The 15,610-nt window shown below is 38.6% G+C and overlaps 1 protein-coding gene across 3 annotated transcripts in view; it reads left to right on the plus strand.

Annotated features, from left to right (window-relative positions):
* The window catches only part of snu (ABC-type transporter snustorr), a 152,262-nt gene that overhangs the window by 34,185 nt on the left and 102,467 nt on the right, over positions 1–15,610 (plus strand). Inside the window, exon 1 of one of the 3 annotated variants that reach the window (XM_028323187.1) lies at positions 3,999–4,061. The exons of the other annotated variants lie outside the window; for them this stretch is intronic. Coding sequence (XP_028178988.1) covers positions 4,000–4,061 — 62 coding nt within the window. The 5' untranslated portion in view covers position 3,999. Of the gene's footprint in view, positions 1–3,998; positions 4,062–15,610 lie in introns of those variants that run through there. 3 annotated transcript variants of the gene reach the window in all.

The following is a 15,610-nucleotide window of genomic DNA, read 5'->3' on the forward strand; positions in this document are numbered from 1 at the left end:
TGTGTAAATGCAATTGTTCGTTACATATTAATTCGCGGCTGCTGCTCTTGCGCAATGAATAATATCGAACAGAATCTTGCTCTACATTTGAACCAAAATTGTAAACTATCAACAGCACAACAGGTTATAATTTTTTGTTGTAAAAACTCTTATTTGGCTCAAGATTTCTGCCGTGCTAGCGATATAAGCAGTAACTCCATTTTTTAGCAAAACTATAATGTGCTCTATTTCAGATGAGCTGACAGGAGTTTTTTTAACAGTAAAATATTAGAGTTACTGCTGATATCGCTGGCACGGCAGAATTGCTTTACGCTTATTCACTGGCCGATGGGGATGGTTAGTGGGTTGTGTCTTCCCACTAAAATGTGATGGTATCCTCTGGGATCATTGAAACGGACAGAACCGCGAGTTATTGTCGTAAAATTAGACAATCGTCTGCGGCTCAAGATACCAGTTGTCTACTCTAATTCAAATATGAAATATCTTAAAGGTTACTAAACCTTTGTTTGTCACCTGTCTGCTTTGCAATGGACGGAAGTCGAACCTTAACTTTGAACTCCATCTACGTTCTTCTGATTAATTCCGTGTAACTTTCCCCCTGGACAAACTTGACCTTCACTGGTTGGGTTTTTATTGGCGGTCAAGCTGTAGATCCTGGCTACACAGTAATTGCAGCGGTGGGAACGAGAGGTGGGAATAGTCCCGTAGTAGTTAACTTGCCTTGTGATAACTTGTAAATATTAATCAAAAATGCAAATGCTTCGTATGACAACATTCCTTGTATTTTTTTACCGTACCAGTAAAGTTTGCCAGGAAAAAGTAGATTCATTTCACCTCTCTTGAACTCTACATTAATCAATTATTTGCTTTCCATGGTATCTTCAACAATTATATAAAACACGTTTAATGAGTAACTAAAAAGTGGCTCGTCTCCAATCCGTTACCTCACACTCATTAGGCAGGTGAGAGTAACCACCAAGCCAAGGGGCAGAAAGCGGAAAATTCAAACATTTGAAAATATAGTGAAATCTACACTAACTTAGGAATGTTTAAAATAATTGACAAAAACTCGAGAATACGAGTATATTTTAATTAAAGATTAAAATAAACTGATATGGTATTACATAAAGTGTTATAAACTATTTTATCTTGCATCGTTGTTGGTTGGGAGAAAAGAAAGATTTGGTTAGTTTTAGTGGCTTAACTTTTTTAACTGTCATTGAAGTTTTATAAATAACTTTATTATTTAACATCTGGAGGCTTATTGTTATGAAAACCTAAATCGCCAATTTGATTATCATGCCCGAACAGATATAGTAGGTACCAGATTCAAATTGTCTCATAGTAAGCATTACCATGAGTTTCCATTTTCATTTTGTGGCATTTATATTGACATTCCACAGTTTTGATAGAGATACAGCAGCGACCCATGGTGTTAATCCCCAGCCTTTGTCATGGCGCAACTAACGATGGTGGTGCCTGCCCAGGCAGTTATACGCGCCATTAATCTTAAAGAAACTCACTTTCTTTGCAAACTTCCTTATTTTCTTTTTACTTTTACAAATTATTGAATTTATGGCAGTTTTCTCTTATTCGGATCTGAGAAAAACGTTTTATTTCTCTAAGATAGCCAGTTCCTATTGTTTCTATTGTAGCATTTAGTGTTGAGGATTCCGTGGAAGCTCGTTCTCGTTTTATTCCCTTTGTTTGGGTACGAAACCCTAAAAAATGCTTCAGCATGTAATGTTCATAGAAATCTGACTAAAAGGCTTTGAACTTTGAAACTCGGTAACTTGATTATATTATCAGTAGAAGAGAATCTTAGGAGCCCTTCTTGGGGACTGTAAATTGATGTTAAAATTGATTTTCAACGTTGTCTTCCGCTTCTCCCAATCACTTTATCTTAAAGTGCGTTTATATCAATTTGGTCATGAATTTAAAATAACCTTCGGCTGTTCAATTGTTTAAAGAATGCAGACGCGAGTTTTATTTTTGGATGTAAATAATTGGCTTCTAGACGGCTCTTTAAAGGACCTTCGTAGTAATAACTGAGGTGTATGCGTACGGTGCGTTGGGGTTAAACGACGCTCAAGGTAGACCACTATGTCCACTATAAAGATTATTTGGAAGGTGCTCAAAAGGTTTGGTTCTACTACCCAAATACAAGTATTTTCCTACAGCATCATGCAGTAACCACGTTCTCAACAATACATTGAAGCCCTCAATGACTGATGTATTATTTACTGGTCTGGTATGTATTACCCTACCCTAGCCGGAAGACGTAGCGTGGGCAAGCATCCCACTAGGTGGACCGACGATCTGGTGAAGGTCGCGGGAGGTGCCTGGATGCGAGCGGCGCAGGATCGGTCTACGTGTAAATCCTCGGGGGAGGCCTTTGTCCAGCAGTGGACGTCTTTCGGCTGAAACGAACGATGTATTACCCTAGACTGCATCCGTTTAGCATCAGGACAGCAGTGATTTGAACTTAAGTGTAGTACTTTGGAGGGTACGTTAAAACATGTCAATCCAAGCCTAATAAACAATACCAACAATTAGANCCCTTTTTACGCAATATCTCCGCCGATTATAAACCAATTTGAACGATTATTTTTTTGTTGAATAGGTATTATCAAAAGGGTGGTTTCATGCGAATTTGAAGAAAATATTTCACCCCCAAGGGTGGAAAATTGGGGATGAACTTTTTTATACGCAATATCTCCGCCGATTATAAACCAATTTGAACGATTATTTTTTTGTTGAATAGGTATTATCAAAAGGGTGGTTTCATGCGAATTTGAAGAAAATATTTCACCCCCAAGGGTGGAAAATTGGGGATGAACTTTTTTATACGCAATATCTCCGCCGATTATGAACCAATTTGAACGATTATTTTTTGTTGAATAGGTATTATTTGTGTTCACGCATTTGAAGTCGGTTTTAGTTTTTTCCTGGGTCATTAACTTTTCAAATTTTCTGTTTGGCTTAAAGGTTAACTTGTAGAAAACGCCACGCACGGCATTAACTTTGCTTTTAGTACCTCAATTTTTATGTGCGTTAAATAACTATTTTACCATATTTCATCTAAATGGTTTCGGTGGTTTATACGTGAAAAGGTAGCAGACAGAAAAACAGAGCTACTTTTGCATTTTAGTACGGATTGGACTTTAACACTCAAACACTCTTTTGCCAAATGTTTGCAGTTAGCTGACGATATTACGACAAGGTCTTAAAGTGCTCAAATCAAAGTCCTCACTGTGACCGTATTATTTATGGTCTCGAAGCTACCAATGAGGCGTCTGAACTGTCTTGGAATTTGGAACTCATAACGAAATTAATCAGAAAATCTAAAAAGTTAAATCTTATTTATATTTAAATTAACCGATGGTGGTGACTGAATTTGTTGCGGCGCTTCTTCTCAGCACTTGCCAAATGTTGGTCTCGAAGCGCTGGTACCTAGGGCAAAAAGATTATGAGACATGTAAAGGCTCCTTAAGAGCAAAATATTTGACGATTTGTAAGTACTATTTATTAGTCTATCTATACAAATAAATAAATTTTGACTTTTGACTTCTCCTCACCTTTAATATTTGCTGTGCCTCTCACCGTGGTCTGACCATATTATCCAATATTATTTTGAAGATAATATACTTAGCGTGTGGACAGTAAAGAATTTGAATTGGAGGCGAAATATAATTTCATCTTTCTTGCATAAGCTGGGAGACATCTAATTTTCTCATTACCAATTTTTATGTTGTACCTAATGTGTTGGGTTGTGTAGCCAAAGGCTTAGTAGTTTCGATTAAAAAATATAGCTGTATTTAAAAACTATTCAAGTATGTTTTTATCCGTTGTCTGGTACCCATAGTACTGGCACAGAATACATAAGTACTAGTTTGGGACTAGATGGAGCAGTGTGAAACGTCTAAAGGATATTTATGTGACGTATGCAAATGTTTTTTTTAAATAGTCTCTTTAACGTGTATTTTTCTTACAGAAATGATGGCAGCGCCGACAGACTTGCGACCGGAGCGTGTGAGGCAAATGTTCAGCTGGACAACGGGGTAAGTTAATATACTATTTTAATTAAATGCGGTAAACAGTACCACTTATTGATAAAGTCCCTGATAACTTATTAGGAATTTATCTGTCAAATAACCTTGCCCGATTCGTCCACACTCATGCACCTTTATTCAAGTAAATTTGTAATACCAATTGTTTTGAAAAATTAATGCTCTATGACCATTATGGTCATACAGTCTACGTATATTTTCGACACAAAGTAGGTAGTAATTAACAATTTAAGTATTAACCTTACACTTTGGCTAAAAGTACAAAGCTCTACGATGGAAAGTACATACCGTAATCCGTAATTGTTTTGTACTTAATTTAACGCAACCTATGGTTTTAATTATTTTGATGTTAAATAAATAGTAAAGTGTGTAGGATAAGAATTATAAATCTGATACGTTGAAATATATTTTTAATTTAATATTGTCTTATGTCATTAAGAAGATCCTTCAGGGAGGCCTTCGTCCAGGAATGGACGTCATTTGGCTGAAACGATTCCCTAATACTTCATGATATTTCCAGTGGAATATTCTAGAAAATGTTTAAGTAAAATAAGCTATTACACATAAACAGACACTAGCGGAGACAAATCAAGCCTCACATAACTTCCTTCCAATGATGCAACTGTTATGAGATGTCGACTGACCTGTTCAGTGACGTAAGACTCACTTTCGCGTGCAGCGGGGAGGTCGGGAGGCGAGCCTCATAACCTACATGCTACTGATTGTTAACTCGAAATTCACCCTTATTAATTTAAAACATTTTTAATTTAGTCCGCTATTAAAACACTTCATTCACTCCACGTCCGCCATTCAAACATGGCCGCGTGGTGACGGTAGAGTAGAATACATTTGTCACCAACGCAACCCCTACTCTTAACGTAACGACTCTTCGTTTATTCCCGATGTCCCCCACTATTTGTCCACCACTGGTGGACATCGAGAAAAAAAGTTGCAATGTCCACCAGTGGGGGACAGCGCTACCGAAATCTTCCCGTTGGGCCCTACTGGTGGACACTGAGAAGAAATGAGTTGCTCTGTCCCTCAGTGGTGGACATCAAAACCAAAAAAGTTCCGTTGTCCCCCACTATTTGTTTTGTTTTCGTGATTATTAAAACATTTTTTTTTAATTCGTATCAAATATAAAAATATAAGTTTTTTAACATCCCACCTCTTCCTATTTATGTAAACTTTTTCAATTTGTCGTGAACTAGATCCTGCAATTTCCGACATTATTACAGATAATAAGTGCAAAATAGTAACATTACCGACACAATAATTTCTGATAACATGAACATTGTGGGTGTGGGAACTTGGAAAATTAAAAATGACAAAACCGTTCCGATTAACGCACACTTCCTAGGGGCGTCAATATAAATTAAGGATTTTTTAAACTATAATAAAAATGCAATAAAAATGTATGTATGTATTATAATTATTAGTATAAGATTTACTTAAAATGTTTGTATTCATGAACACATATAATAGTGGGGGACAATGGAACTTTTTTGGTTTCGATGTCCACCACTGAGGGACAGAGCAACTCATTTCTTCTCAGTGTCCACCAGTAGGGCCCAACGGGAAGATTTCAGTAGCGCTGTCCCCCACTGGTGGACATTGCAACTTTTTTTCTCGATGTCCACCAGTGGTGGACAAATAGTGGGGGACATCGGGAATAAACGGATTTTAAATTGTATGAAGAATCGGCCAAATCAAATCGGTGTAATGTGTGCACTTCCATACATGCCCATACTGATCAACTGCCCGACTAAACTATCGGCCGACGAAAAATCGATGGTCTGCGCCTAGGCTAGGCTTAGGGACTACACGTTCAACAGAGAACGAGCAGCAGTGGTCTCTGATGAACATTAATCTTTTAAACTGCGGTCTCCAACCCGCCTGCCAAGCGTGGCTTATGGCAAAACCTTCCAATGAGGGCTATCGTTTTTATACTTAACAGTTGGCACCCCTGGCGTTTGACAGGACCTTACTCTACAGTGGCGCCATCTTGATGAGCGCAAATGCGATAGTCCTCCTACCACTTTCGCGCTCACCAGTTGGTGCCACTGTCTTCGCTACTAGCAAGTGACAGGACCTTACTCTACAGTGGCGCTAACTGGTGAGCACTAAAACGATAGCCCTCATTAAGTGGAGGAGGCTCATGATAGTCCAGCAGTGGACTGTAAAGGGCTGTTGATATGAATTAAAACACTGCCATCTATTGTTTTACGATGTTAATGTTACATCGAATGATCCATCTGTCGGAACCAGTGTTACAATGCTATCAATTAGCACGCGTTGTGGTATAACTCCAATAGGTGGCGTTAGTAGTTTCCAAGTTGGATGAACAATGCTTTTGTTAACTATAATTAAATTTTAATTGCACTTTAACTAAGTATATGTTTTCTTAACTTTTAACCTTGGGTTTAATATTATCGTAGGAAAAACCATAATTTGTAAATCAATGGTTAACCACGGAAGGAAAATCCCTTCATGCACGTGAATTAGTAGGCATCTTCTGGAAAAGTCACCTCTGTGGGTTAGTGGAAAGCTTTTAGCTTAGTATAAAAAGGCTCGCTCTATCATAATTTGAATCTGAACTTCGGTTATGATGAAGAGCAGTTTATTAAAGAAGTTTATTTATAGGTAGAAGGTACCATTACTTAGCAACATACTTAGTAACTAATGTGCTTTTCATTAATCTGAATTGACTTAAAAAGCTACATGTATGTTTCTCTATGGCTGAAATACGAGACTTCTAAGTATTTTGCTTTGTTGACATCGTTTATTTATAGTTTTATTGTTAAAACGTTTTCTTCGTTATTAGTTTAATCAATATAATTAGGTTTAACATAAAACACGTGATCGATTTTATTATTAATATGCTAATTGCAGAAAAAGGACAGACAGCGACCGCCACGGAAGGCCAACCACAATCTAATTACTTTTGCTTGATTTTGTTTGTTTTGAACACCGAAATAACTGTTATCTTAAACCTTGTTTTAACCGGATCACCGGCGATTATTCCCAGTAGTCCCATCTGTACTTCTAGCATGAACAACTTTCGTCTTCGAATCGTTTGCGTATTCGATAAAATTCGATATTCAATCTTCAAATTAAACGATAACGTGACAATTTTGATTCTCAAAATAAGTTTCGTGCAACCACATCTCATACTAAGTTCACTTTACGACACGTTCACAAGGGCGCTGTTGTAGTTTTCTTACAAAATCTTTTGATGGCGATTCGAGTACGCAAACGATTTGAACTCGAAAGTTTTTCGTGTTAGCCGTACTGCCGTTGTCCCCCATAATCCTGTGTTCTGATTAGTCGGAGTCCTGGTTACTTGAATAAAGAATCATTTATTATTATTATTATAATAGTGGACAAATGGAAAAGTAATTATAGCAATAGTCACCCCCTCCGGTGACAACTGGAAAGACAATCGCCATCAGGCCATGTCCTCCATTTGCCTGTGGTAAATTAGAGAGTCGTGCTCCCACATGACCTGATGACTGACGATGTTGATGAAGGTGTTCCATGTAATTTTCTTATTGATAAAAGAATCCTCTTTCAAAATCGTACCTACATTTTCACGAGCCCACCGAAGCAGGCGGCCATTTGCATAATGTGTAAATGCAATTGTTCGTTACATATTTATTCGCGGCTGCTGCTCTTGCGCAATGAATAATATCGAACAGGATCTTGATCTGTGTTTGAACCAAAATTGTAAACTATCAACGGCACAACAGGTTATAATTTTTTGTTGTAAAAATTCTTATTTGGCTCAAGAAGTGTTTTACCTACGCTTATTCACTGGGGATGAGGATGGTTAGTGGGTTGTGTATGTGACTGCACCAGACAGTCTGCCAATAGAGAGAAATGGCGGGAGATCGTGCGGAGAGTTATCCACCTCTACAACCGATGTGAACAACGCCTCAACGTGACCACGACCGCTCTGCCAAGAGCGTAACGAATAAGGGCTATATTTGTCCGGGACACCATGGTGGCGCAACCAGTCGCCGATACCAACAAAATGTATGCAGCTTTGCGCAACCAAACGGACACCAGGTGAGTAACTCTCTATAGAGCTGTATACATTTTGTTGGTAGCCGGCGACTGGTTACGCCGCCATGGTGTCCCGGTGAAATATAGCCTTATGAAGAAGAAGAAGAAGTGGGTTGTGTGGGATTCTCCCCGCCAGTAGAGTAGAGCCTTCCCACTAAAACCTGATGGTATCCTCTGGGACCATTGAAACGGACAGAGCCGCGAGTTACTGTCGTAAAATTAGACATTTGTCTCTGCGGCTCAAGATACCAGTGGTTTACTCTAATTTACATATTCAATATTAGTTAAATGCCTTATAATAAATGGTAAATATTAATTAGAAATGCAAATGCTTCGTACGACAACGTATCCTTGCAATTTTTTACCGTACCAGTGAAGTCTGCCATAAAAAAGTAGATTCATTCCAACCTCTCTCATTTCAACTCTACGTTTATCAATTAATTGCTCTCCATAGTTTCTTCAACAATTATATAAAACACGTTTAATGAGTAACTAAAAAGTGGTTCGTCTCCAATCCGTTACCTCACACTCATTAGGCAGGTGAGAGTAACCACCAAGCCAAGGGGCAGAAAGCGGAAAATTCAAACATTTGAAAATATAGTGAAATCTACACTAACTTAGGAATGTTTAAAATAATTGTCAAAAACTCGAGAATACGAGTATATTTTAATTAAAGATTAAAATAAACTGATATGGTATTGCATAAAGTGTTATAAAACTATTTTATCTTGCATCGTTGTTGGTTGGGAGAAAATAAAGATACGAGTATGGTTAGTTTTAGTGGCTTAACTTTTTTTTAACTGTTATTGAAGTTTTATAAATAACGTTATTATTTAACATCTGGAGGCTTATTGTTATGAAAAACTAAATCGCCAATATGATTATCAAGCCCGAAAAGACAGTAGATACCAGCTTCAAATTGTCTCATAGTAAGCATTACCATGAGTTTCCATTTTCATTTTGTGGCATTTATATTGACATTCCACAGTTTTGATAGAGATACAGCAGCAACCAATGGTGTTAATCCCCAGCCTTTGTCATGGCGCAACTAACGATGGTGGTGCCTGCCCAGGCACTTATACGCGCCATTAATCTTAAAGAAACTCACTTTCTTTGTAAACTTCCTTATTTTATTTTTACTTTTACAAACTATTGATTTTATGGCAGTTTTCTCTTATTCGGGTCAGAGAAAAACTTTTTATTTCTCTAAGATAGCCAGTTCCTATGTGTTGAGGATTACGTGGAAGCTCGTTCTCGTTTTTACCCTTTGTTTGGGTACGAAACCCTAAAAAGTGCTACAGAAAGCTTGATTGAGCCATGTAATATTCATGGAAATCTGTCTAAAAGGCTTTGAAGTTTGAATCACAGTAAACTTGATTATTAGTAGGAGAGAATCTCAGGAGTCCTTCAGTCCAGGAATCAGGACTGTGAATTGATCTTAAAATTGATTTATAACGTTATCTTCCGCTTCTCCCAATCAGTATATCTTAAAGTGAGTTTATATCAATTTGGTCATGAATTTAAAATAACCTTCGGCTGTTCAATTGTTTAAAGAATGCAGACGCGAGTTTTATTTTTGGATGTAAATAATTGGCTTCTAGACGGCTCTTTAAAGGACCTTCGTAGTTATTAACCGAGGTGTATGCGTACGGTGCGTTGGGGTTAAACGACGCTCAAGGTAGACCACTATAAAGATTATTTGGAAGGTGCTCAAAAGGTTTGGTTCTACTACTCAAATACAGCTATTTTTCTACAGGATCAGTAACCAAATTCTCAAGAAATAAATTGAATCCCTAAATGACTGATTTATTATTTACTGGGCTGGTATGAATTACCCTACCTTAGCCGGAAGACGTAGCGTGGGCAGGCCTCCCACTAGGTGGACCGACGATCTGGTGAAGGTCGCGGGAGGTACCTAGATGCGAGCGGTGCAGGATCGGTCTACGTGGAAATCCTTGGGGGAGGCCTTTGTCCAGCAGTGGACGTTTTTCGGCTGAAACGAACGATGTATTACCCTAGACTGCATTCATACCCTGATGCTAAATCAGGCCAGCAGTGATATGAACTTAAGTGTAGTACTTTGCAGGGTTCGTTAAATCATATCAATCCAAGCCTAATAAAGAATACCAACAATTAGACATTAAATAATATTATAATTATCTTCGTCAGACACAGTCTGATTCATTCGAAGAAAGCATTACGATGAAGCATTTTAATTTCGGCAAAGTCATCTCAATCAGTCCGCTACAGTAAAATGACGTGCAGTTTCGTGAGCAGAAAGACATCGAAAGTAGGGTTGCCATCCGGGTTATGTTGTGTGCCGTGATAAAATCTTATCGATGATTTTAGACGACAAATGTGTAGGCTTATCGCGTACTTAATATCGATAAAATGGCGCGATAAAAGCTATCAAGCAAATCTAGGCCTACAAGTGTCCGGCCAAATATTTTGCTGTCCGGTCTCTTTTGTTAGCTTTTTATGTGACGGACTCGTGTGACTGACTCGTGACTGTTTATGTGAAAGTCGAGTACACAAGTAAAGCTCCCGGCTCTTAGAACATATGTAACTTTTAGACATTTGGTATACAATATTTTGAACTGCATTTCACTTAACGTTAATTGCGATTGCATTCAAATACCTGCTTTTTTCTGCATAAAAAGAATAATTAGCNTTACTAGATATTAAAAAAGCATAACCGGCTTTTAGAGTAGAATGTCAGGTCAAATTCGGCACCGAGTTCGGCTTTTCTGTTTTTGAACTTGGCAACCCTAATCGAAAGCTAGTTAAGATCTCAACATGATTGGATTACATCATATTACAGACTTACGAGATTACAGACGGATCAAAGCGATCACTGTGCGTACGCGCAGGTCGTCGACCCGACCGCTGGCGAAGGTTCGCGAATGATGCCGAAGGCTGAGGGTTGTTCTGCGATGGCAATAAGCATCCACTTACTATATTTTAAATATATAAAAGGAGAAACTGACTGACTGACAGACATATCAACGCACAGCCTAAACGGCTTAACGTAGGCACTTGAAATATGGAAGGGACGTAGCTTAGGTACCGCAGAGGTGCACTAAGAAAGGAATTCCCGAAATTCCCACGGGAACAGGAATTAGCGGGAAAATCCTTTTGTATGAAAAATCTAAACCGCTTAAGTTAGACGCTTGAAATTTAGCATGCAGGTACCTTAGTAAACTTAAAACTTAGTTACAACAGGATATTGCAAAATTCCCACGGGAACGGGAGTTACCAGGAAAAAACATTTGTATGAAAAACGGGATCCACGCGTACGAAGTCGCGGGTGGCCGCTAGTTTTTACATAATTTATTATTAAATATGTGCTAGGATCTTTATGGCAGTAATAAGGACTTGAGCATAATTGTTTTTCTGTTACATTGTTATAATAACTTTATTAACTAATGGGTTTCTGTTCGGTTCTCTTCCTTGTTAAACATTTTAGGGCGTGTGTTGACTTACTTAAGAATTGTGCTCTAGCAGCTAAAAATCAGCATCATCATCGTCCAGTCTATAGCAGTGCATTACTGGAAATAGGTGCCATTTTACCCTGTCTTTGGCTTGTCGCATCCAGGATCTGACAAATCATCACTACATGTGGAAGACGTCCTACAAAACGCTAGCCGAGTCGTGTTCAATGACAGTTTGTCTCTCCTCCGGGACAAACTCGACTTCACTGGTTGGGTTTTTATTGGCGGTCAAGTTGTAGATCCTGGCTACACAGGAGTTGCAGCGGTGGGAACGAGAGGTGGGAATAGTACCGTTAGCCGAATCGTGGTCCAAAATGGGTTTTAGTTTTAGCCTAGGCGCAGACCACCCACTTTTAGTTGGCCGATAGTTGGGCCCGATTCTAATTTGTATGAAGAATCTGCCGATACCAAATCGGTGTAGTGTGCACACTTTCATACATGTCCGTCCATACTGATTAACAGCCTGACTCAACTATCGGCCAGCTAAAAATCGGTGGTCTGTGCCTAGGCTAAGAGCTCTATCCTCTGCAGTTATTGGTTCTTCCACAAAGCCAGTCGGCACACGTTCTAAGAATAGGTCAGTATGATTTACAAACGAATTAATGTTGATACATACCTACCCACGCATTGTAAATATGACAATAGATTGTTTGCGCGCGATATTAAAATACGTCTTATTGTTTTAGGGACAGAGGTTATATTTTTGATTGGTCTAAATAAATAAGCGATTGTGTTTGTGATCACGACCGAATCAACACAATCGTACGTAGTCGTACGTATGTTTCGTGTGTGACTGTGAAATGCGACCACAAGTGGTCAAAGTGAGAGAGATAAGGTTTTGTTTTGTTTTTATCCACAACGAGGAAGCTCTTGGCCTGTATCTCACCTGATGGTAAGTGATGATCAGGCCGAAGGTGGAAGCGAGCTTCACCCGGAATCCTCAACCACGGAGGAACTGGCTATCTTACCTCTAACTGCCGGAACACAGCAATTCTGTTAACATTGTTGTTATGGCGACAGACTTAGGTAAGATGGTGGTAGCTAGCCAGGCGGACTTAGAACAAGCCCTACCACCAACCATTGAGGCTTCTTTACAGACATTTTTTTCATTATCTTAGTCTTATCTCAAGGATATAAATGGTTATTCTAAGTGTATGATTCTTCTTCTTATCCTGTCGACAACAAACCTACACAGTGTCAGCCCAAAACTCCGCCACAAGAGTGGCGTTGTCAGTTGTCAGTAGCCTTTACTAAATCTTCCTGCGTGCAGTTGTTTGGGCACGCAGGGCACATCATATGCTTCGTCGACTGGGGAACACAACCACACTTGAACTCCAAGTTTGAGCCATCCAAGAATCCCCACCTTAACTGATTGTCCTTACTACGGCGGACCTGCATCCGAAGTCTATTTAAAGATTTCAATGTAGGCCAGGGGATCTCACGTCCAGGTGGAGGACTCTCAGACATAGGGACAAACAAAATAAGTATGATTATAAACTGTCCTTATGGATAAAGGATAATAATAACGAAAAGCACTTACCATGAAAACATTTTTTAACCACAACGGGCAAAATATTAGCCTCCATTTCACCTTAAGGAAAATGATCAGAAGGTGGAAGCGCGATTTATAAACATACTGAATAACAATATTTGTATATTTGATGTATTAGACCAATTATGATAAACATATTTCTTGTATTTTCAGTATGATTACAGTAGGTAATTAGTAAAATTACATCTAACAGTAATTAATTACATTTGTTTTGTAACTATCACATAATGACTACGAATATTGCAGCTAGGTTGTATGCGAAACATGCGATGAGTCATTTGTTGCCCTTCTGACCCACCGCACTACCAAACCACACTACCAGTAGTGTCGTGGGGAATATTTTTTCCCTTCTGCACTACCAAGCCAGTAGTGTCGTGGGTAACATACATCTTCATTCCCATCGACACTACTACCATAACTAAATGTAAAATTTGTAAAATTTTGGATTGTTTTGCAACAAATTATGTTTATATGCAACCCTAACCTCGGTACAAATTTTATGATTTTGACAGGCTATATGTATGTATGTTCATCTATTCCCTCGTAACTTCTAAACTACTTATCAGAATTCGACAAATGACATATCATTAAAAGCGTCTTAATTGTCCGCTGGTTATAAGCTATATGGGGTTTCACAAAATCTAATGTGGCGCCCTCTAGCGGACAAAACATACAGAGTAAAAAAATAAAGTTAAGATAAATGTGCCGTGTTTGGTATCATTTGAAAGCGCTTTACTTGTACATTTACCGTAACATGTACATAAGCCCTTTTAGGATATATTTTATTTTCAGTAAATTCCGTCAAACTGCAAAATTGCACAGAGGATAGTGTTGCATATAAACATAATTTATTACAAAACAATCCAAAATTTTACAAATTTTTCCATTTAGTTATGCTAGTAGTGTCGATGGGAATGAAGATGTATGGCCCTTAAAAATTACCCACGACACTACTGGCTTGGTCTTGGTAGTGTAGAAGGGAAAAATATTCCCCACGACACTACTGGTAGTGTGGTTTGGTAGTGCGGTGGGTCAGAAGGGATTTGTTCCGTTGAAATAAGAAAGGAGGAAATCTTGCAAACGAAACAGGATGCTACGAACAACTTTATTCGCCGATGTTATACACCGTTTATTTACATTATACTGCATTACTGCAATATTTTTTCACGTGTTCCTTTAAGATTCAGCCAAACCAACGCGATCATACGCGATCAGCCGGCGTCTGTGTACCTACCATGAGTTTACGTTAGGTGTGCTCGCTAGCGAGTACGTCAAAAATATCTATGAAGATTTTGTTTCTTGAAAGTAGCCGCTAGGGGCGGCGCACAATATGTCATACAATTAATGTCATTTTTTTACGCAGTCGCTAGCGAGCACACCTAACGTAAACTCATGGTAGGCACACTGGTCGCCATCGCTGCACGCCGGCTGATCGCATGTGATCGCGTTGGTTTGGCCGAACCTTAAGTCTGATCGCCATCGCTGCATACCAGCTGATTGCGTGTGATCGCGTTGGTTTTTTCTTATTGTTTAGTTTAGTTTCAAACAGTTTTGAATGCAATTATAATAGGCTAGTTGCCTAAAAAATTTTTTTTAGTCCGTAATGTTTAATATCAAAAAATATTGGACACATATATTTTTATTTGTCAATCTTACAAATAATTACATAGTTATGGTGCGTTGAAGTTGCGCACGACGTCNTGTGGAATAGGTCAGTATGATTTACAAACGAATTAGTGTTGATACATACCCACGCATTGTAAATATGACAATAGATTGTTTGCGCGCGATATTAAAATACGTCTTATTGTTTTAGGGACAGAGGTTATATTTTTGATTGGTCTAAATAAATAAGCGATTGTTTATGATCACGACCGAATCAACACAATCGTACGTATGTTTCGTGTGTGAATCGTGCAATGCGACCACAAGTGGTCAAAGTGACAAAAATTTCAGGGTTGTGGCTTTTTTACTTCATCATTTCAGCCATAGGACGTCCACTGCTGAACATAGGCCTCCCCCAATGCTTTCCATGTTGATCTATTGGTAACGGTCTGCGTCCAGCGCCTTCCTGCTACCTTTACGATGTCGTCGGTCCACCTTGTAGGTGGACGTCTCACGCTGCGTTTTCCGGTACGCGGCCTCCATTCCAGAACTTTTCTGCCCCATCGGCTTTTTTACTTATTTTTTTTATATTATTTTGAAGTCACCTCTCAAGGATATATGGTTCTAAGTATGATTATAAACTGTCCTTATGGATAAAGGATAAGAATAACGAAAAGCACTTACCATGAAAACATTTTTTAACCACAACGGGGAAATTCTTAGCCTCCATTTCACCTTAAGGAAAATGATCAGAAGGTGGAAGCGCGATTTATAAACATACTGAATAACAACATTTGTATATTTGGTGTATTAGACCAATTATGATA

Source organism: Ostrinia furnacalis, unplaced genomic scaffold (genome assembly GCF_004193835.3).
Source record: "Ostrinia furnacalis isolate ACB-3 unplaced genomic scaffold, ASM419383v2 OfSCF0620, whole genome shotgun sequence".
Taxonomy (NCBI): Eukaryota; Metazoa; Arthropoda; class Insecta; order Lepidoptera; family Crambidae; genus Ostrinia; species Ostrinia furnacalis.